General features: G+C 37.9%; 1 protein-coding gene across 1 annotated transcript in view; it reads left to right on the top strand.

The window, feature by feature from the left end:
• Positions 1 to 21,201, top strand: part of ATP11C (ATPase phospholipid transporting 11C (ATP11C blood group)) — a gene marked incomplete at both ends in the record, with an annotated part of 150,336 nt that overhangs the window by 111,074 nt on the left and 18,061 nt on the right. The window contains 7 exons of the mRNA XM_084259229.1: positions 417 to 598; positions 1,731 to 1,994; positions 5,484 to 5,658; positions 10,109 to 10,211; positions 11,051 to 11,196; positions 14,071 to 14,130; positions 19,971 to 20,098. Coding sequence (XP_084115355.1) covers positions 417 to 598; positions 1,731 to 1,994; positions 5,484 to 5,658; positions 10,109 to 10,211; positions 11,051 to 11,196; positions 14,071 to 14,130; positions 19,971 to 20,098 — 1,058 coding nt within the window. The remainder of the gene's footprint in view (positions 1 to 416; positions 599 to 1,730; positions 1,995 to 5,483; positions 5,659 to 10,108; positions 10,212 to 11,050; positions 11,197 to 14,070; positions 14,131 to 19,970; positions 20,099 to 21,201) is intronic.

Below are 21,201 nucleotides of genomic sequence, written 5' to 3'. Positions count from 1 at the left end.
AGAAAGAGGAATGCTGGGGATGACCATTTTATGAGATTGTTGTTTAGATGAATTTTAGCTTATTTTATAGTCTAATTTTGTGTTTGGTAATATTTTCTTTGCTTTAATATAAAACTGAAGCAAGTTTTTATTTATAATTTACAGCTTTAAAGACTTTTCTTCAAAACTCTTTGTTTTATGTTCTGCTTTTTTTTTTTTTTACTCCAAGAACTATTATTTTATTACTCAGAACTTAATTGAATGTTATCTTGAGGTGCAGGTTTTTGTTTTTTTTGTTTTTTTTTGTTTTTTTTTTTAAGTATAGCTGTGTCAGGAATTCTCTTTTGTACTTAGGAGTAAAGCAAGAACATTTAAGAAACTATGGTTTTCTTCAAATTGTGATGTGGATAATTAGGTATCCCTTGCTTTGCTTCTAGGATGGATACCGGACACTTTGTGTAGCCTTCAAAGAAATTGCTCCAGATGATTATGAAAGAATTAACAGACAGCTCATAGAGGCAAAAATGGCCTTACAAGACAGAGAAGAAAAAATGGAAAAGGTTTTTGATGATATTGAGACAAACATGAATTTAATTGGCGCCACTGCAGTGGAAGACAAGTAACTAGAAAATGACACTCTTGTTATTTTAATGACCAATCATTAGAGTGGTATCTGTCTAGATTTGTAATTTATTCTCAAGATATAAAATCTTCGATCTAGCTTTACTGTCTGTAACCCCAGATTGTGAACTGTTTGTGGGAATGATTTTTAAGTAAATATTTGTGACTTTGAAGAATGAATCTGTCATCTCTAATGCCTTTTGAATATTTACTAAGTCATCCATTTATTTATGCACAATTTATGAAATAGTGTATGTATAGGGAGCTTTATGCTATCGAGGCATCATTTGAGTTGGTATCTGGAAGAATAGATAACATTTTGACAGAAGAACAGAAAGAAAATTCAAGATAGAGCAAACAACATGAGAGCTTAGTCTAACCTGGTATAACAGAATAGAACATGTTTTTACATACTTTAAAATAATTATTTTAACTAGATGGGCACAATCTGCCTGAAACAGCAAGTTTTAGACTTAATAATATTTTAGAAACTTTTTAGAAATTATAGATGCAAATTATGTCTTCACCAAACAAAAAGTTACACATTCAGCCACATTGGAAGGTATTTTGAAATTCTGATGGAATTAATTTAGTCTTAATTTCATGTTATTCTCTGACCAAAAGGAACTCAAAGATAACCTTTCCTTTCAGAGTGTGCGTAAATTCTCTTTCAGGATATTTAGCTTTCTTGTTCTTAAAGCACCTATGTGATGGGGATTTGCTAACTTCCCTCAATATTTGACCATTTCAGTTTCAGCCATGTTAAGTAGCTATATGGTGAGATAGAAAATGTAATGAAATATGCTAAAGTGATGGTGAATTGGTGAATAAAAGAATGTTTGGTGAGCCTCTGAACATTTTAACTAAGAGTAATGATTTTCAGTCCTGCCACTGAGTGCCAATTATTTCAAGAAATGTCATGAACTTTTCCAAACCTCGTTGTTTAAAATTTAATAAGTAAAGTGTGCCAGAGGTAACACTCTCAGAAAGACTGGAGGCTATATAAGAAAACCAACTGTGATAACCTGTCAGGACTCCAGAATTGTGAATTATAAAAACACTCTAACAGTCCTTCTTGCAGAATCTCTGTCAGGAATTTTCAAGAATAGCAGTTTCCTTTGTGTTCCCAGGCTACAAGATCAAGCAGCTGAGACCATCGAAGCTCTGCATGCTGCAGGTCTGAAAGTCTGGGTGCTTACTGGTGACAAGATGGAGACAGCCAAATCCACCTGCTATGCCTGCCGCCTTTTCCAAACCAGCACCGAACTCTTGGAACTGACCACAAAAACCATTGAAGAAAGTGAAAGGAAAGAAGATCGATTACATGAATTATTGATAGAATATCGTAAGAAGTTGCTGCATGAATTTCCTAAAAGTACTAGAAACCTTAAAAAGTAAGAAAGTGCATCAGTTTCTTATATTTAGACATTGGTGTAGATGTAAATCACAACTGCTTACTCAGAAAGCTCCATTTTCTATAATTTATCACTCTTTGCAGGTGTTTTATCCTTGTAAGTTAAAATCTTCCCCGAGGACTTGGTTAATGGCCCATTTGAGATTATTTGGCACTTTCTACCTCTCATTCAATTTAAAAGAAACCCTGCACTTCTCAAGATTTTAGAAAAGTAGTTCAGTTTCAAAATGTTCAGGATGTGGGTATTTAGCATTGATATTCTGGCCTGGTCAAATGTTAAAAAAATATTTCTTTTCACAGTCTCTTAAGTGTTTAAAAAGAAAAAGAAAAACCAGTTCCTATAACAGTTTCCTTGCATTTTGAGGTCCTGGATCCATTTTCTATGGGGATTTTCATGCCCTTGAATCCCAAAGGGAACCAAGTACTTGTTACCATGGCTACGTCAACCTTTGCTTTCAAAATCTAGCTGCTTAGGAAGAACTTGTGGAGCCTAAGAATCTCAAGGAAAGGCAATGATCCACAATAGTTCAATAACTAAAGATGTTTGTCTATATACCATTGGCCAAATCATCGCCATATCTAAGCCAATTACTGGAATTTTTCTTGGCCAAAACAAATCAATTTCCTTTTCTGGAATGCCACCAAATATGCCCACACTAAATTCAAAGACCCTAGATGATACTCTTTTCCATTTTTTTTTTGCATTTATCATCCAATGACATTGTTAAGTACTCTATATAACTATTCTCATTTAATCTTCAATGACAACCCAGTAAGACAATCCTATTGTCTTTACTTTACAGATAGGAAAATTAAGACTCAGAGAGATGAAATGACTTGTTTGAGATCACACAACTAATGGGTGGTGCAACTCTATCCAATTCCAGAACCCATGCTTTTAACAACTTTGCTAAATCTCTCTCCTCATCTCTAGTGTTTAAACAAGTTTAAAAATGAATAGCCCACATTCATAAGGCTCTGGCCAACTCCAAAACAGCTGTTGTTCTTCTGGTACTTGGGCTTCAGTTAAAGTAAACAGATTTTTATTAATTGCTTATGATAAATGTTTCCTTTCTTTTCACCAAATGGTACTTATAAAGGCACTCCCAAATTACATGCCTTTCACTTGCTCATTTGTCTTAATCTGCTCAGGCCACCATAACAAAATGCCACAGACTGGTGACTTAAACCATAGAAATGTTTTTCTCACTTTTCTGAGGCCAGAAGTCTAGGATTCAAATGCCAGCATGCGTTCTGTTGAAGGACCTCTCCCTGGCTTGTAGATGGCTGCCTTCTCACTGAGTTCTCAGAGTAAGCTCTGATATCCTTTCTGTCCTTAATAAGGACAATAATCCCATCAATAAGGGGCTCCACCCTCCTGTCCTCATCTAAACTTAATTCTCTGCTACAGGCTCCTACTCCAAATACATCACATTGAGAGCCGGGACTTCACTATACAACTTTTGAGGGAGCACGGTTCATTCCATAGCAGCATTTAGCAGCTCTTGAGCATTTAGGTAAAAGCCACAGATTATAGAAAACTCAGATCATCCTCTTCTTAGCTTATCTGTTTGGAGCTGAGTATGGTCTTTCCCTGAGTTATACAGACCTCAGGCCCAGAATCACCTTTGCCAACTTCTGCTCCTTTGTCCCTTCCACTTCAAACTAGCCTCCAAGCTTTTGTCCACATTTCCATGCCCCACATCAGATTTGTAGCAACCCACGCCTCAAATACCTTAAGACCCTCTGCCAAACCGACTGCTCCTGAAGTATAAAGTACTGCCCATATCCGAGCCCTGCTCAGAAACTTTCTGTGGTTCTTCATTCCCAGCAGAATCAGGTTGCACCATGTAACCTTTTGATCTTGCTTTCCCTGGTGCACTACAACATACATTCTTTCTCTCACCTCTCTCTGACCTGTCTTTCAAGTTCCATTTCAGATACCATCTCACAAATAATCCTCTGGTAAAGTTTTCCTATGTGCATGTATTGTCCCAATCACTTGGCATTAGCCATCTTACTTGGTTTGGTATATTCTCTCATATATGCTTCTATCACTCCAAGGAGATGTTCTAGTCTCCAAGGAAAGATTAGTTAATAATTCTTTCCATTCTTCTATCCGGTCTACTTGTAGTTGATTTTTACAAATACTGCCTGGTTGATTATTGAGCCACTCTTTTCTACACATTAAATCAACTCTGAGTAGGGGAGCAAAAAAGGTAAACACATGATTGATAGATCTCTAATTACTGACTAAACCATGCTCAAAATTATGATACAAAATATGGGTAAGTACAAAATACTATAATAGTGTTAGCAGTATACACTAAAGAAATATAGAATAATAAAGGACTGAGGTGCATTGGATTCTTGGTATTTGAAATTTGCTCCATAGACAGCTGGTCTGTTATCACTAGAAACTTATTAGAAATGCAAAACTTCAGGTCCAACCCCAAACCTACTGAACCGGAATCTGTTCTTTAGTAAGATCCCCAGGAATGTTAACAAGATTTCTTTAAGCATTGAATTTTGAGAAGCATAAAATTAGACAAATGAATTATGAGATCCAGCTGTGTCTAGTACTTCCACTACTGGTGGTTCCCAAATGGCACCCAAGGTTCCAAAAATCAAATAATCACTGTTTTTTCCCTTAATTGCAAAGAAAAAGAAATGTTAATGGGTAGAATTTTCTCAGGTATAAGTTTTTCTCTGTATGTTCTCCTTAAATACTTAGCTCCTGTTACACTTGTCTTCTCAAGCACCTAATACCTCTTAGTCTTGACTATGCCTAAAAACCACCTCCCAGCCTTTAACTCTATCCCTTCCCTGTCTATATCTATAACCAAGCCTGCCCCCAAAATACTCTGTCAGGCTTTAGGCACAGGCACTTCTTATAAGTTGCTCAGATGATTCTAATGGTAAGTCTAGGCTTGAGAAGCACTAACCTCTTATAAAAATGACACTTATATAATGAACATATATCAGTATTACAAGGTTTCCTTTAATGAACACCATGTTTTTTGGGTACTGCATCTTATTTGAGAAGTCAGGTATATTGATGGGTTTTGTCACTTGGGCAGAGAGATTAGGGAAAGGCCTTCTCTGATTTGTGTGCCCTAAAACCATTTTGTCTTTTCCCTGTGTTGTTAAGAAGTTTTCAGACAGATGATTTGTCTTCGTATGAGAGTTTGACCTGTTACTTCCAAAATTCATGCTGAGTTTCTTATACAGAAACCGGTTGTGATGGTTAGAACTTACTGCCATCTGTATGGGCAGCTGGAGTTGCAAAGATGCGATCGGAAGTCTCTTTTGTGTCGCTGAGAAAGTTACTTCTTTCGTATTCATAGGTTTAAGAACCAGTTGGATGATGACTCTTACCTGGAACTGTCCTCTCTGTGGTTAAAAAAAATCAGGTTCCTAAAAAGAAATGTATAATAGATTTAAATACAGCGTTGTTTTTCTTTTTCAGAGCATGGACAGAACACCAAGAATATGGATTAATCATTGATGGCTCCACATTGTCACTCATATTAAATTCTAGTCAAGACTCCAGTTCTAACAATTACAAAAACATTTTTCTACAAATTTGTATGAAGTGTACTGCAGTACTCTGCTGTCGGATGGCACCATTGCAGAAAGCCCAGGTAACTTGACATTAGTTAATATTCCATTCCAGGTACTTCTATACACGTGCAAATAGTCGTTTTAGTTTTCATTTGTGTATTCTTCAGAGAGCCATTATTCCCTTGTTACATATTCCCTGGCTGCTGCTTCTTTATGGTAAAACACAATTTGAATTAAATCTTTACCAAGGGAGATGCCATGATCATAAATTAAGCCTTGTTCTTCCCTCAAGCTTGCTGTCCAGTCACTCGCCTTCTGAACTTCTGTAATGAGTGCTTGTTGCCTGCTGCCTCCATCCCACTGCTCCTGGCTCTCCTATTACAGGAGTCCCACACATTTTTCTTCTCGTTACCCCTGGTTGTATTGCCTCGGGGAGAGCAGTGACCTCCCTGCTGAATCCCTCAGGCTATCTTCCATTCTCCTCATTTCTCTACTACAATTGACACTATCAATTATATCCTCTTTAAAATTCTCCTTCCTTGGTTTCTGTGATGGTGCATGGTCCTTGGAAACCTAAGTACCTTTTTGTTTTGTTTCATTCTCTATCTCTTCCCTAATTATCAGCTTGCTCTGGAGCTAAGTCTTCCCTCTGATTTTCACTTATAGGCTATCTTTGGATAACTGCATCCTTTTCTGTGACTCTAGATGATACAGATCTGGTCCTGACTTTTCCTTGATGTTAAGTGTCATATTTTTAGCTGCGTGCTTGATAGCGCCATATGAATTCCCCACTGTCACAATAAATTCCAGTGTCCAAGACAGATCTTACAATTTTCTCCCTCAGGTCAGTTTGTTTTATCCCGTCTCTTTATTATTTCTGTTACCAATACTGTTTTTCTTTTGTTCCCTAAGTCTGCAAACTACCTTTGACCCCTTTTTTCTCTCTCATTCCACATATAGTCACCATAGTCACCATGTCCTGTTGATTCTACCTTTTGTCATAGCTCCCATTTTATGCCATACTTTTAAACCTTTTACCTCCAGCTTAATCCAAGCCCTGTGGCTTTATACACAGACGTTGATTTAGTCTCCTTACTAGGCTCCTTGCTTTCACCCTTTTTCCTTCACTCTCTTTCCCCATACTCCCAAATTAATCTCATTAGAACACTAGTTTTCCCATCATATATTCTTGTTTAGACTCTTCTCGTAGTTTCTACATCCTTAAGATGAAGCGCAGATGACTCAGCATGCTGCTTGGGGCTCACCCCGTTGGCCCTTATTGTATCTTCTGGATATTTTGTGCCCACCATCACTCCCATATGCAGCTTTCCACTCCAGTTGGTTGTTCCCTCTTTTTGTCCCTTCCACATGCCATACTCAGGTCAACTTCCCAAACGTTCCTCATATAGTTTCCCATCTGGAATTCTCTGAATTCCCCCTCACCTAACAAAAGTTTTATTCATAATAAAACCCAGCTCAAGGGCCACTTCCCATATCCTGTCTTCCTGCTCCTTCAGCCTACAGCCATCAGCTTCACCTTGACTCCTTGTTCTCATTAGGTACAGTGAATCTTATAGAGTCTCAGTTACACATTACTTTTTTACTTCTCTGTGTTCTGTATTCTTTCATATGTGTTTGTCTTGTTCCTCATATTTTTCAGCTGCTTGCTTGAGACCAAGGAAATGGTTGTGTCTTTGACTACTCTTACACTCACACGCTGCCATACACATGCATGCACACAGAACTACATTGCCCATCCTAATTTAGGGCAATGCCTCCTTGCTGTCAGTCCCCACTACAAGCAGGTTCACTACTTTTTATCAACCTTCAAATGCTTGGTTAACCCCAAATAGAGAAGCAGATCCATAAAAATCTGTCACCTTAGTCAGAGGCAGTATCTCCCTTCCCTTGCCCCTACCCCTCACATTCATTGTCCGTTGCTCAAATTGCTCCCCTGGGTTCTAACTACTCCACAGCCTAGTTGGTATCTGAATTCCAAACCCCATTGTGCTAATCCCACTAGAATATGAAATGCCCACCCCCCCCCACACCAAGGTTCAGTCCTCAGTTTTATTTCTCACTATAATCACACTTCTTCCAGAATAACCTTCTTGGTTATCATGTCCCTATACAGGTGATGTTCAAGTCACATCTCCAATTCAAATCATTTGGGTTCTACTTTACTTCTTTGTATGTGTCATTATCATCCCAACTCAGCCTTCTGAGAAGCCCGGCCATCATCTTCCTTCTCTTTTTCTGTGTTTATTACTGAACTCATTATACTTACAGGTTTCTAGATTCAAACCATTGAAGTCTGTTGACTTTCCCCATGATTTACCCTTCCATGTGGACTCAGTCACCAAATTGTCTGTTTTCTAGTACCTTATTTTTTCTACTTAACTGCTTTCCTTTCATTCCTTTTCAGGCCTAGACTTTAACAACTCACTGAAATCTATTTACAACTAACCACCTAACACCACTCCTTGTCTATAGTCTTGTTTTTTCTTTAGTTTCCTCCTGCACCCTACTGCCACTTCCATTAGTTTCTGTTGATCTGGCCTATCCATGTTCTCTACGTGAAAATTCCTTTATTTGGTCGAGCAACACCTATTTTCTGAGCGTGTACTTAACTGCTGTTTGCCTTGGAATTTGTCGTTCCCTTTCTCTAGAATACTCCTCCAACCTCCTTTTCCCTTGCCAGTCTTTCATGATTTAGATCAAATCACTCTTTCTTCTATAAAATCATTCCTGATTGCTCTGGCATATAAATCCTCTCCATGGACTTTCTTAGGTGGACAAGTTAGATGACAATGGTACATATTCCCTTGCACAGATATTGCATATTTTTATCCTCTTAGTCTAATTATCTAATACTCTTGTATTCACATGTGATCTCTACTACCATGTTATCTGCTCCTTAAGGTGTGTCACCAACACATATGTGTGTGTGTATGTATGTATGTATGTATGCATACATATTTCTTTTTTATCTTTGCACATTGTATTGCATGCAGTTATATTGCTCAATCAATGGTTCCTGGTGAATTGATTTCTTTTCAGGATGTTATTCTGGCAGTTGAAGAGATGTTCTTAATCCAGGTGACCTGGGGCTCAGTATAAAGCTCCATGTTTATCTATCTAAATTTTTCGTGGTTTTTCCATTCTATGACCATATATCCTTTTATCTTTCCACAAGGACAAGTTTTAGTTTTTTTAAGTTATATTTTCATGCAGAAGCTGTTACCCCTGTTCATTTTATTGCCTCCCCCAGACTCCCTGACTGCAGTTTTACTTCCTTGAGGTGTGAATCATGACTGCACATGGTGTAATGGGGCAATTAGATGAACAATAGTGTGGTCCATACAAAAATTTACTGTGGATTCTTTAGTTTTATCATTGACTCTTCCACTTAGATTATTTCTGATGATTTTATAAAGTTTTCAAACAGAACCAAGTTGAGGAGAGGGATTGGGATAAAGCTGGCATTCATGATGACATTATTTTTCTGTTAAATGGAATTGCATGTGGGGTTTCATATGCTATTTAATACAACTAAAATCTGACCGAATTTTGTTCAAAGGAAAGACTGCAATGTGGCTTCACTTCATAAATTTATTTTAATGACTTCAGTTATGTTGAAAATAGACTATTTGTTAACTGATAAGAGCAGTTGTAAGGACAGAATTTTTACAAGGCATTATTTGGCTATAGCCTTATTTAATTTTTTTAAAAGCTGCTAGATTCCAAGGGGTTGAGAGTTGATACATGAAGCAGTCATGATCTAAAACATATGGTGGGAGGGCAACTGTTTACCCAGCACACTTCCTGCCAATAACCCCACCAGAAGGTGACTTCTTTACTCAGTACCTAGCAGAATCACAGCGCTGACATGGACTGTTCCATTGATACATCTTGAAGAGACACCCAGGGAACAGTAACAAGCACATACCTTGAGTCTCTTCTGCAAATCTTACTACCTTTAAGATGCCCCCTTTTAAAATAGAGCTACCTATAGGATAGGTAAATCATATTGGGCAGTAGGAGACCGAGTAAAGTTGAATTGGCAGCTAGATGGGTGGAAACATCTGACATTTTAAATAAGTCCTTGGGAATAAGGGTTGGTGAGGGGCGGTTCATCCGGAGGGGATGTGGGAATGTCAGCAGAGAGGGAGGATCATGGGAGAGGTGACTAAAATAATTTTTCTCTTACTTTTCATTTTTGTTCCGGTAACCCTACGCATGTTACCTCAAATCAGCTTTCTTGTCTTTACTGTCACACATTCAACACCTGGTCTGAAAGGACATGAACCAGCGCCAGTAGAAGGAAATGTGTCTACCTCTGATAAGGTCTAGTGTTGAATAACTGTGTGCTGCTCCAGAAAACTCAAGACTCTTGGCCATATGTGCACAAGCTACCTTTGTGTTTGCAAAGCCCCCACTTAAAATATGAATGAGGCATGAACCCCAAAAAAGTATAATCTCACATTCTGCTTTGACCTTTTCTGTACCTCTTTTGTATTTAATGTTTAGATTGTCAGAATGGTGAAGAATTTAAAAGGCAGCCCAATAACACTGTCGATAGGTGATGGTGCCAATGATGTTAGTATGATCTTGGAATCCCATGTGGGAATAGGTAAGAAACATCTAATGAGATGGCAGCTGTAAACTCTCAGTATTGCTTTTAGGTGGAAAGCTCTCATATTCTAGAGACGTTATTTTGGTGGTTCATCTTGAATTCGAATTTGGGAGTAATTGTTAATCAAATGATGGACCTCATCGAATCGTGGAACATGTCCATCCCAGAATCCTATCTCTGGTGGGAATATAGCAATACAAAGAGAATATTTTTATTATTAGCCAAGCAAAGAGAACATCCCAAACCTACTAGCAGCACAATTGATCATTTAGCTCTCGCTTTGACAACATGCATGAAACTTTATTGATTTTTCCTCCCCTGGTCTAATTGCCTGCTTATGTTGCTGCAGTATATCTTCTCAGATTCTTAGCTGTTTGGGACTAAGAAATGATAACTGGCTGGCTGCTTTTCCATATGACATTGTCTATAGTTTGGGCTGTAGTGTTGAATTTATATGTTGATGTGCAACATCAGCTTTTCAATGATCTGCACCATTTTTCTCTGTCAGACTGCTGTTAGGCAGCAAACCTAACACCTTGCCAACTTTTTTTTTTGAAAGGTGAGAATTTTTTTTCTCTAGATAATTTTGTTTTATAATGATTAAAGTAATGATTCTGTTTAATTATCTTAGTGTGTCATAATTCTATTTAATTATGTTCTAAATAGGTAATTAAAAATTACCTATTCAAAAAAAGCACTTTTTGGTTAAAAATAAAAAACAAAGCTGAACTATACAATTGAAATAAACATTGAAGCAAGTTAAAAATCTGAAAATAAGAAATCTAGCATTGCTTATTCATTAAAATACTCACCCTGTAGAAATTTTCTTCTTTTAGGTATTAAAGGCAAAGAAGGTCGCCAAGCAGCTAGGAATAGTGATTATTCTGTTCCAAAGTTTAAGCATTTGAAGAAACTGCTATTGGCTCATGGACATCTCTATTATGTGAGAATAGCACACCTTGTACAGTATTTCTTCTATAAGGTATGTGATAAAACATTTGTAATTTCACAAATAACTGTTTAATTCAGTGTTGGCTCAGCTAAGTTGTAGGGTTTTTCCCCTTATTTTTGTTGTTTTAGCACTGATATTTGTATAATGAATCAAAAATCAGAAATTTCTTAATATGAGATTTGAGATTTTTTTTTTTAAGTTTAAAAGACTATTTTAGAGTGGGCAGATAAGATTGGTATTGTTTTGTTTTATTTTCATTTTTTTAAATTAGAATAGCACTGCATTGTAAGTTTCAGTTATGCATCATTAAAATCAGTATATATTGTGGGCCTCCCTGGTGGTGCAAGGGGTTAAGTCTCAGCACAGTGAAGCTATTGGCAACCACTACAGCACATCGAACCACTGAGTTTGAGCCCAGGCCAGGGAACTGACCCACATGGTACAGCAGACCTCTCACCCGCTGCTCCCCTCAGCAGTGTATTTCAGTAGATCCGCCTGTTCTTCTTCCTACTCTGTCTATAGTGAGTCCTCTCGCAGTTCTTGCCTGCATAAATAAATAAATAAATAAATCAGTGTATTAAACTCACCAGTGAAAGTCCAATGCTTATGTCTTTTCAAATTAATATTTTCATGTTCTTTGGGTAAATATCCAGAAGTGAGATTACTGGATCATATAGTTTTTTCCATTTTTACTTTTTTGAGGAACCACCACAGTTTTCCAGAGTGACTGCACCAATTTATAGTCCCACCAATAGTGCACAGAGTTCTTTATTCTCCACATCCTCTCCAATATTTATTTCTTGATTATTTCATAACATCGTGCGACCATTTTATATGATTCAAGCAGTTATGATACTTGAATTTTATACCCTGTGTTTCACTGGAGGAAAAGCTCATCAGTTGCTTTTGTGTGTCCATTTTCTGTCATCAACCTCAGCTCATATTAACTTCATATTTGCTAAAAAATGTATAAGCATGAAACCAGGTTTATAGATTTGCTAAGGCCCTGCCAGCCAATTATCAACTGGTATCCAGACAAAATGTATATGAGGATGGTGATGATAATTAATCCAATATGTATAAGATATTCAGAAAAGCACTTTGTTTTCTTATTTAATTTTCACAGATCTCTTATGAAGTGATTAGTATTTTTTTCCACTTAAAATATGTGAAAAGTAGAACTCAGAGAGATTATGTAACCTGACATTAGCTCCCCAACTGCGAGTTGACAGAGCTAGATTCCACAACAGCTTTATTTATTCCTAAGTCCTGGATTCTTTGTACATCATAGGGTTTTTCAGTCCTTTATTTTTGAGAAGAACTGGGGTGTGGGTCAGAGGTTCAGGTGGGGATGAGAGGATTTACCAGAGACAGAGTGGGGAACAGAATAGGCAGATTTACTGAAATATGCTGCTAAGGGAGGCAGTCGGCAAGACAGAAGAGGTTTGCTGCGCTATGTTGGCTAGTTCCTTGCGTTGATAGCTCTGAGACTTAACCCCTAGGCCACAGGGAGGCCCCCTGTGTTTTGGTCCTTATAATCGGTAACTTAAGTCTCCCATAAGGATGAGGATGTATGGTTATTCTCTTAACCTCCCCCCGTTAGCAGAGCTCATGAAGATCTGCCATACAGATCTGCCTTGCCATCTGATCCTATTCTGGGGAGTTGGTTTTGCCTCTTTCGATTTTGGCCTGCAATTCAAGCAACTGCCACCAGATGGAAGGCATGCTCTGTTAAGGGGGATAAAACAAACACTAAAATGGCTTCTGTTTACCAGGGGTCAGTAATTGACATATACCTGTTCCCAATTTAGGGATTTATGTAAATGATGCCCTCTGTCTTCATTGGGATCACTGTGCCCATTATCATCTTAGTGATTTAGCAGTGTTCCTTATTCTTTGCTGCCCTTTGTCCCACAGTGATTTCTAATATGTTGACCCGCTTTGGCAGAATTAACAAGCCTTTGTTCTTCTTAGCTTGCCATTGCATCTTCAAGTTGTTATTGCCCCACCCCTGGAGTACATCTGTGACCGTCTTCCTGCTCCTGTTTCTCCATTCAGTCTTCCTTGTGTAATGGCACTTTTCAGCTTGTTCCCCAGTAACTCTCCAAGGTCAGAGATTAATCTGACTTTCTGGCACCCCATAGTCTTACCTTATATGTTTAAAATGCATACTTACTGCCTTGCCTTGGTTCCTGCTATCACATTGTATTCATCTTTAATGCCTAGTTCAAATTCTGACTTCTGTATTCATTCAATCAACAAATATGTTTGGATGGGTTACCACATGCCAAACACAGCTTTAGGCCCTAAGGATTCATCATGGACTAAAAGGGGCAAAAAAAAAAATACCTGTTCTCATAGAACTTTAATTCTAGGGGGAGCATCATACCTGTCCTTCCCACAGAATGTGCCCATAGTCCCCATGGAGTGTTGCCTCCTCCAGTCCCTGAGTTTTTGTTTTTTTAATAAAACGTGACCCTAGAAATGCTACTGATAGTGTTCTGCATTGTACCAGAACCAGTACATACAAATGATTGTCACCCTTCCAGGTGATGACCTTGGGAGCTGTGACCTTACTTTGATGCTAGTGGGGTTATTCAAAACATGTATAGCACTTCTTTTTAGGCCTGTACCCCAGATCCTGTAAGATAATGCACTGAAATATCCTCAGCTACATGTGACATTCATCCTTTGAGGATGCATTGCACCAAGTTTCACAGCCTGGTAAAGTACAAAAACAGCACCAAGTTTCACAGCCTGGTAAATTACAATGTGTGACAGATGGGAGACTAGTTTCTGACCTGGCTCAAAAATGCACTCTTGGAGGTGCTTCCCGAAGCGAAATCCAGAGTCATCGATTTTTCAAATGAAAACATTAACTCTTTTCTCCATTTTTTCCCCCAGAATCTTTGTTTCATTTTACCACAGTTTTTGTACCAGTTCTTCTGTGGATTCTCTCAACAGGTTTGTCTCCCTAGTTATTTGTTATAATGTAGTTTACATTTACTATTAATAATTGATTTGTTTATTTCTTGACTTATAGAGACTAGAGAGGTATGTCCAAAGTAGAAGGAATTTTTTGTTTGGGTAAGGGGGGAGGTTTCCAACAGTTGATTTTCTTGGCCTGGGTTTTGACAATAGTAGATGTTTCTGTCTCTGCTTTAGTAATATTGTTACTTTCTTTTTGAAAGATATTTGGTACATCCTGTTGGACTTGAGATAACCTTAAAACGAATATTTTGATTTTTTGTTTTTTATCAGTGTATACAATATTTTCCAATAATACTCAAATAATATAGTTTAATATTTCATCAGATAAATTTAATACCTTTTCCATTTCTCAGGTTGATTTTATAGGAAAATGTTGGCCAAGTAACTGCAATTGCTAGATAAAGCCTTTGACTGCATGTACAACTCTCAGTTCTTTGCCTTGTGTTATTTTGTGAATATTGATTACATTAAAAGGTGTTAACATGTTAACTCGATACATAAATGGTGGGATGGGCAGCACATCTGTAGGTTTGTTTTAACAACTGAAATGGATTTTGGCATTGCTTCTAGCGGGAGTATAGCTAAGTGTAGGAGATATAATGTTCAATGACTCTGCAATTTGCTAATCTATGAGCATATCAGTGAATTTGCCAAGCTGGGCTACTGGTAACATCACCACAGGTATTCGGGACTGAGTTTCCAAATTTCAAGGCACGCTCATTCCTCATGGTAGAAAGGTTTCTTTTTGTTTGTTTTCAAATTTCTTGGCAGAATTTGTTTAGGACAGTGTATTCTCAATGGGAATTGACTGCTCTCTTTCTCTTTAACTTGCCTCTTTGCCATTTGTTATGCCATCTCTTACATCAGTGCTATGTCATCAGCCCCATGGTGCCAGTTAAACAGATTGCTTTATGAATTAATCATCTACCAGCTGTAGGAATTGCCATCAGCCTTCCTGTATTCAGCACTAACAAGATTAGTTACAGAGTTTTATAAATTCTGATGAATCTGCTTTTCTCAAACATTCAGATTACTATTAATCAAAGTGTTTCTAATTCCTCACTTCCTTTGATAAATGCAAGCATTAAAAAGACATTTTATGTTTTCTTGAATCATTGTAGCAGATTGCTAAAGGGGAGTTGGCTAAAACATTGTTTTCCTTTTGAAAGGAGCTTGTTGCACTGCTATCCTTTTAAAACATGTTTACCAAGTTGTCTGAAGAAAGAAAGAAAGAAAGAAAGGGCTTACTCCTTATGAAGCCAACTGAGCTTTAGACTCCAGGCTGTCTGGAGTATGCTTAGGTAACCTTAAGTACTCAGGTGTCCATAGGAGTTGATGTTTGCTTTTCTCAGTTGCTCAACTGGTAGGTTCACTTATTTAACAATTATTTCTTAATTGCCTACTATGTGCCAGATAAAGTGCTGGGATATCAGTGGTCCAAACAAACTCTAACCCCCTTGGAACGTGCAGTACAGTGATAAGAGGAGAGACAGACAATAATTACACAATATATTATATCAGATATTGACTCGTTCTAGAGAAAAACAATAAAGCATAATAAATGGATAGATTGTGCCTGAAGAAGAGGGCTACTGTTTTAGAGAAGATGGCCTAGGAAATTCTCTCTGATGAGGTAACATTTGGGCAGAGATCTGAGGATGAGGTAAGTTGCTGTAAAGGCACCTTAGAGAAAAGTAGTAGGTAAGAGGAAGGTCTTTCTGAGGTGGTGATGTGATGTGCAATATGTTTATTTTTTACTCTTGCTTTGTGCTAATACTGAATATAGCACTAAAAGGGAAGTCAGCCCTTTTCAGCTCAGATCCACATCAGGTATTCTCTGAAACTCTGGAACTTGAAGAGCAAGCTATGGAGAATGTAAATAAGAAACCAAAAACTACTCTGTAGCAAAACTAGCATAGTACTGACCCTTTTTTTTATGAAAATATTTGTAACAGGTTTAACAAGAAACTGTATTATCTGCTAAACCTGTTGTTTGTTTGGAGGGCATTCTTTCTCCTGTAATTATGCATCTAAGAATTACAATTATCTCTCATGTAACCTCAAAGTACCATAGTGGAACAAAAGTAGATTGATGCTGCTTTTGTTAAATGAAATTCAAGACTAAATTGCACACTAGTCAACTGAGTTATTTTTTAATTTACTCAGTTGTGAAAATGGATAGTTTCCATTGAAAATGTAGTGTTGTGTGCCAACAGACTTGTCCTTTCCCTTGAGAATTAAAAGGAATATAATATATTTTGGGGGATACTTTTTAATTCAGTAGAGTATTTTTGCTGAGTCTAAATATTTGTGGAAAGCACCTCCATGTTCTATGTGGAGATGTATTTAAAAAAATTTTTAAGATTTATTTATTTATGCACACAAGAACTAGGGTGTGGGCCAGAGATGCAGGGTAGGGGGTGAGAGGATTCACCAGAGTGGGGAGCAGAACAGGCAGATCCACTGAAACACACTGCTGCGGGGAGCAGCAGGCAAGGCAGTAGAGGACTGCTGTGCCATGTGGGCCAGCTCCCCGGCCGGCTGGGGATCGAACTTGTGCCCAACAGCACTGTCTTCAGCCCCTGCACTACCAGGGAGGCCCTAGAGATGTATTTTCACTGGGAACATCACATTATTTCTTGCTTTGTCTCTACCACAGCCCGGGACTGTGGTCCCTTCCTCTGTGCTCCCCCATGCCTACTTATGTAATCACCACTCCCTCTTCTAGAATTTGAGTTCCTTGACAGATGGATGAATCTTCTTTGACCCCAATATTTGTCACTTAATAAGCACAAAGTAAATGTTTTTTAAATTAACCTATGAATGACCTACTGCTTTACTCAAGTTGTTCCCAAACTTTTTGAGTCAACCCATTATAATAGTAATTTTACCTCTGTTAGGCATTGTTTGAAATGCCTGATATTAACCAAGAAATAATATATGTGATAAATACATGTGAATATGGGATATTATTTATTCAGGTCACAGGCAATGGTTGTATAATGACATCTAACACTGTATAGAAAAATACTGAACTCAATAAGTACTTTAATCAAAATGAGGTTCATAGATACCTTAATTTTTTTAGTAAATAAAAATTTATAGTATCAGATCAGTGCTTTACAAATGTGTCATGTCTTCAAATATCTACTCATTCCTTCACCTAGTAGTTATTGAATGTTTTCTGTATGTCAAGTTCTGTGGTAGGAGCTCAAGGTTGTCAAAGCCCTCCAGGCCAAAGACCACCAGGAACATACTTGTAGTTGATTAAATTAGCAAGACACAATGTACATGTGAGGAACCATAGGGTCTCTCAGAAAGAGGGTATTAAAAAAATCTTATTATAGAGTTTGTGCTTGAGTTAGGTGATTTGGAGAAAAGTTTAAAAGGTGGGAACTTGCTGTACATTGGATGCTATCAGTCAAAGGGGTGTAACTGTATGAATAGGCATTTCCATAAATCTTATACAGGAGGAGTGAAGACTAGAAGGAAGCTAACACTGTATCACTGACAAAGAAGCAGTGGTCATCTGTAATTTTTGTGATACGGATATTATTCACGTGTTTAGGCATGCTTATGGAGTGGTCTTGTTTCCGTCTTGATCCATCATGGTCACAGAGTGGCTTTGTTTAATGTTACTATTCTGTGAAACAGTTCATATTTGACAAGCAAACACCAGTGCCTAGCTGAGAGTGCCAGGCGCACTACTACTGCATGACATGGGCTGCTGTGCTCTTTCTCAAGCTATAAATGTCAATAGAATATATAAAAAAAAAAAATCCCTACCCTCATAGAGTTTAAATTCTAGTGTGAAGAGACAGATGGTAAATATAATAAATTCATAATTTAAGTTAGAAGGCAGTTAGAGGAAAAGAAAAAAGGAACAGGATAAAGGGAAGGTAGGTCCATAAGAGAGGGAGTGGCACATTAAATCAAGGTTCGCAGTGAGAAGGTAACATTTAAGCTGAGATTTGAAAGAAACAAGGAAGTAAAGAAGCAATGAGGAGCAATGTTCTAATTAGGGGTAACAGCCAGGCAGGGGCAAAGGAGGTCTTAAGTTAGGAGCGAGCCTGGGGTGTTGGATGGACTGTGAGGAAGCCATTGCTGTTCCAGTGAAATAGCAAGGGGTAGGAGAGATTAGCAATAAGGACCAGTAGAAGCCAGATTGGTTTTATAGCCACCCCTTTGTAAGAACTTTGTTTTGTTTGCTTTCAGAGACATAAGAATCCATTTGAAAGTTTGAATAAAACCGTGCCTTGATTTATTTTCTAATTGAACTGCTTGGCCATTGCATTGTATAGACTGTAGGTCAAGCAGAGAAGTAGGGAGACCATTAAGGGGGCTTGCCGGGTGGTAACAATGAATTGATCAGTTTCTTAATATGAAGGTAGAGCCAGTAGACACTTCCTAATCAGCTGGATGTGAAGTGTGAAAGAGTCAGGATAAATCCAGGACATTGGTTCTGATTGGTAAGAAAGATTTGGTTGTCCTTTCCAAAGATGCTCTGCTCACGAGTAGAGCAGGTGTGAGATGAGGGCCGATCAGAAGTTTGGTTTTGGACATGTGAAGTCTGAGATAAGCTAGACTCCTAAAAGGAGATGTCACATGGGCATTTGGATATGTGAGTCCTGAGTTCGGGGGGAAAGTCTGAGCCAGAGATAGATATTTGGGGATTTTCCGTGAATGGGTGGTATTAAACCCACAGGACTGAATGAAACTGAGTATAGATACACTTCCAAAGACCAAACAGTAGGAGACTGGAAGAATGCCTAGTAAGGCAGGAGGAGAATCCCTCTTTTCAAAATATTTCTTGAGCACTTAATTGGTACCAGGCTCCAAGGGAGATATTAGTGTTGTAAACATTGTGGGGCCTGTCACCGAGACAAGCTACAGAGGAGACAGTGGGTAGAAGGGAAACTTGATAAGGTTAGGTTGATATTTTGAGTTGCAGGTGCTTGCGGAATAGCCAACAGAAAGTTGAAAGTCTTTTGAGCCTCCCGGTGGCATAGCAGGTTGAGCGCTGCGCTGTGAAACTGTCTGCAGCCTCTGCAGCACGGGTCCAATTCCCAGCCGTCCAGGGAGATTCCCACATGGCATGGCAGACCTCTCCTGTCTCGCCTGCCACTTCCCTCAGCAGTCCTTTCGGTCCATCTACCTGCTCTGCTCCCAGCTCTGTCTCTGGTGAATCCTCTCACCCTCCCGTGCCTCTGGCCTGTACCCTAGCTCTTGTATAAATAAAATAAATCTTAAAAAAAAAAGTGGAAAGTTTTGATTCTGGAGCCTGTGGGATTCAGGACCAGAAAGAGTTGGAAGTCATACCCATGTACATATATTTAGCTTTATTTTTGTGAATACATTCATTTAATAACGTAAGTATACCATGGAGATGGTGATAGTAATATTTTTAACAATGAGAATATTAACCAAAAAACTGTTGACACAGGCTGACTACTTCCTATTTTGAATTTCTCCAAGAGCTTCCTTAGTTGGACTTTTTGTTCACTGTGAAAAATCTTTTGAAATATCAGTTAATATCTGTTAGAAATAGCGCTTATAGCTCGTAGCCTTTTGGATGAGAGCCTTCTAAAGGAAGGGTATCCGAATATGGTGCATCACATTATGTTAGTTTCTTTTTTATAATTACCAGTAAGAATGATTTTATTTATAAAAATTATTTTGCTGTCACCCCCCCCCCAAAAAAGGGAAGTGAACCTGTCTTGTTTTAGCTTGTGAATTTGCCAAACACATAAATGTCCTCTTGCCAGATGATTGTTAGAGTATGTTTCTTTATCTTCTGTTGGTTGTCATTTCAGCCATTGTATGATGCCGCTTACCTTACAATGTACAATATCTGCTTCACATCCTTGCCCATCCTGGCCTACAGTCTGCTGGAACAGCACATCAACATTGACACTCTGACCTCAGATCCCAGATTGTATATGTAAGTTGAACATACAGTTACAACTTCCTCAGTCTTTCAAAGCTGCATATTTCATCTGGAGATGGGTAGGGAGCAGAAATATCTGCCTGGTTTGATTATGTGTTTATGCTCTGAATTTTTAGCTACTGAAACTAGACTTTTCAAGAAGAAAACAACGTATTTCCTAAGGGTGGGTTCTGTTCTTGCATGTGTGTGAACCATTTAGTTCAAACTCACTAGATCCCAAAAAATCGAAGCTGCGTTATCATAGAGTTCTGGAGTCTTAGAAAAAGACACAATATTTTATCTTCCAAAAAATAACAAGTCACAAACAAAAAGATCTGGTAGTTTAGATTATTGATTCCTACCTACCTTAGTGGGATTAACTGCTGTTTTCTCATACTGAAAACTGCCCCTGAAGTATAGCTTTGTTATACCTATAGCAAAGTATACCTTTGTATAGCAAAGTATACCTTTGTTAATAAATTAGTAAAATTAGAGTAAGTATAAAACCACTAAAGTTTTAGCAGTTGAAGGAAATAATTAACTCATTGACCTGTTTATATTCATTTTTTGTCTGTTGGAAATGGATGCTTTTTCTATGGATCAGGGACTTGACACTAGACCTGTGATATAATTGATTTTCATAAATAAAGCCTACAGCTAAGGATAAAGAGTGTTAATTTACAGTAGATTATAAGCATTGCAAAACAGTTGATGACAACTGCAGGAGATTCAGATGATTTATTATGAAAGTGAAGATGCACAGATTTAAGGAGTTTCTTTACGCAATCTGACTCATAAAACTCACTTTGCAATTGTTCAACTTAACTAGATTTACAAAATTTATCATCATTTTAAAAAAATTTTGAAACAAATACCAGACATCTAAAATCGTTATTTCAGTACATGTATATCTCTTAAAAGGCCTTTTTAAAACAGAAACACAGTGTTTGATGAAAATGTAAGCTTCATAATATCATCAGCTATCCAGTCAGTGTTCATATTTCTCCCTTTGACTCATTTCCCTTTGTAGCATGAATATTGTAAGGTCAATATACTTTTTGAGTTTCTTTCAATCTGTAGGTTAACCTGTCAGTTTATTCGTTGATGAGACCAGATCA

This window comes from Talpa europaea (assembly GCF_964194135.1).
Source record: "Talpa europaea genome assembly, chromosome: X".
Lineage (NCBI taxonomy): Eukaryota > Metazoa > Chordata > Mammalia > Eulipotyphla > Talpidae > Talpa > Talpa europaea.
The sequence above is the reverse complement of the archived record's forward strand: the minus strand, read 5'-3'. Positions and strand labels throughout refer to the sequence as shown.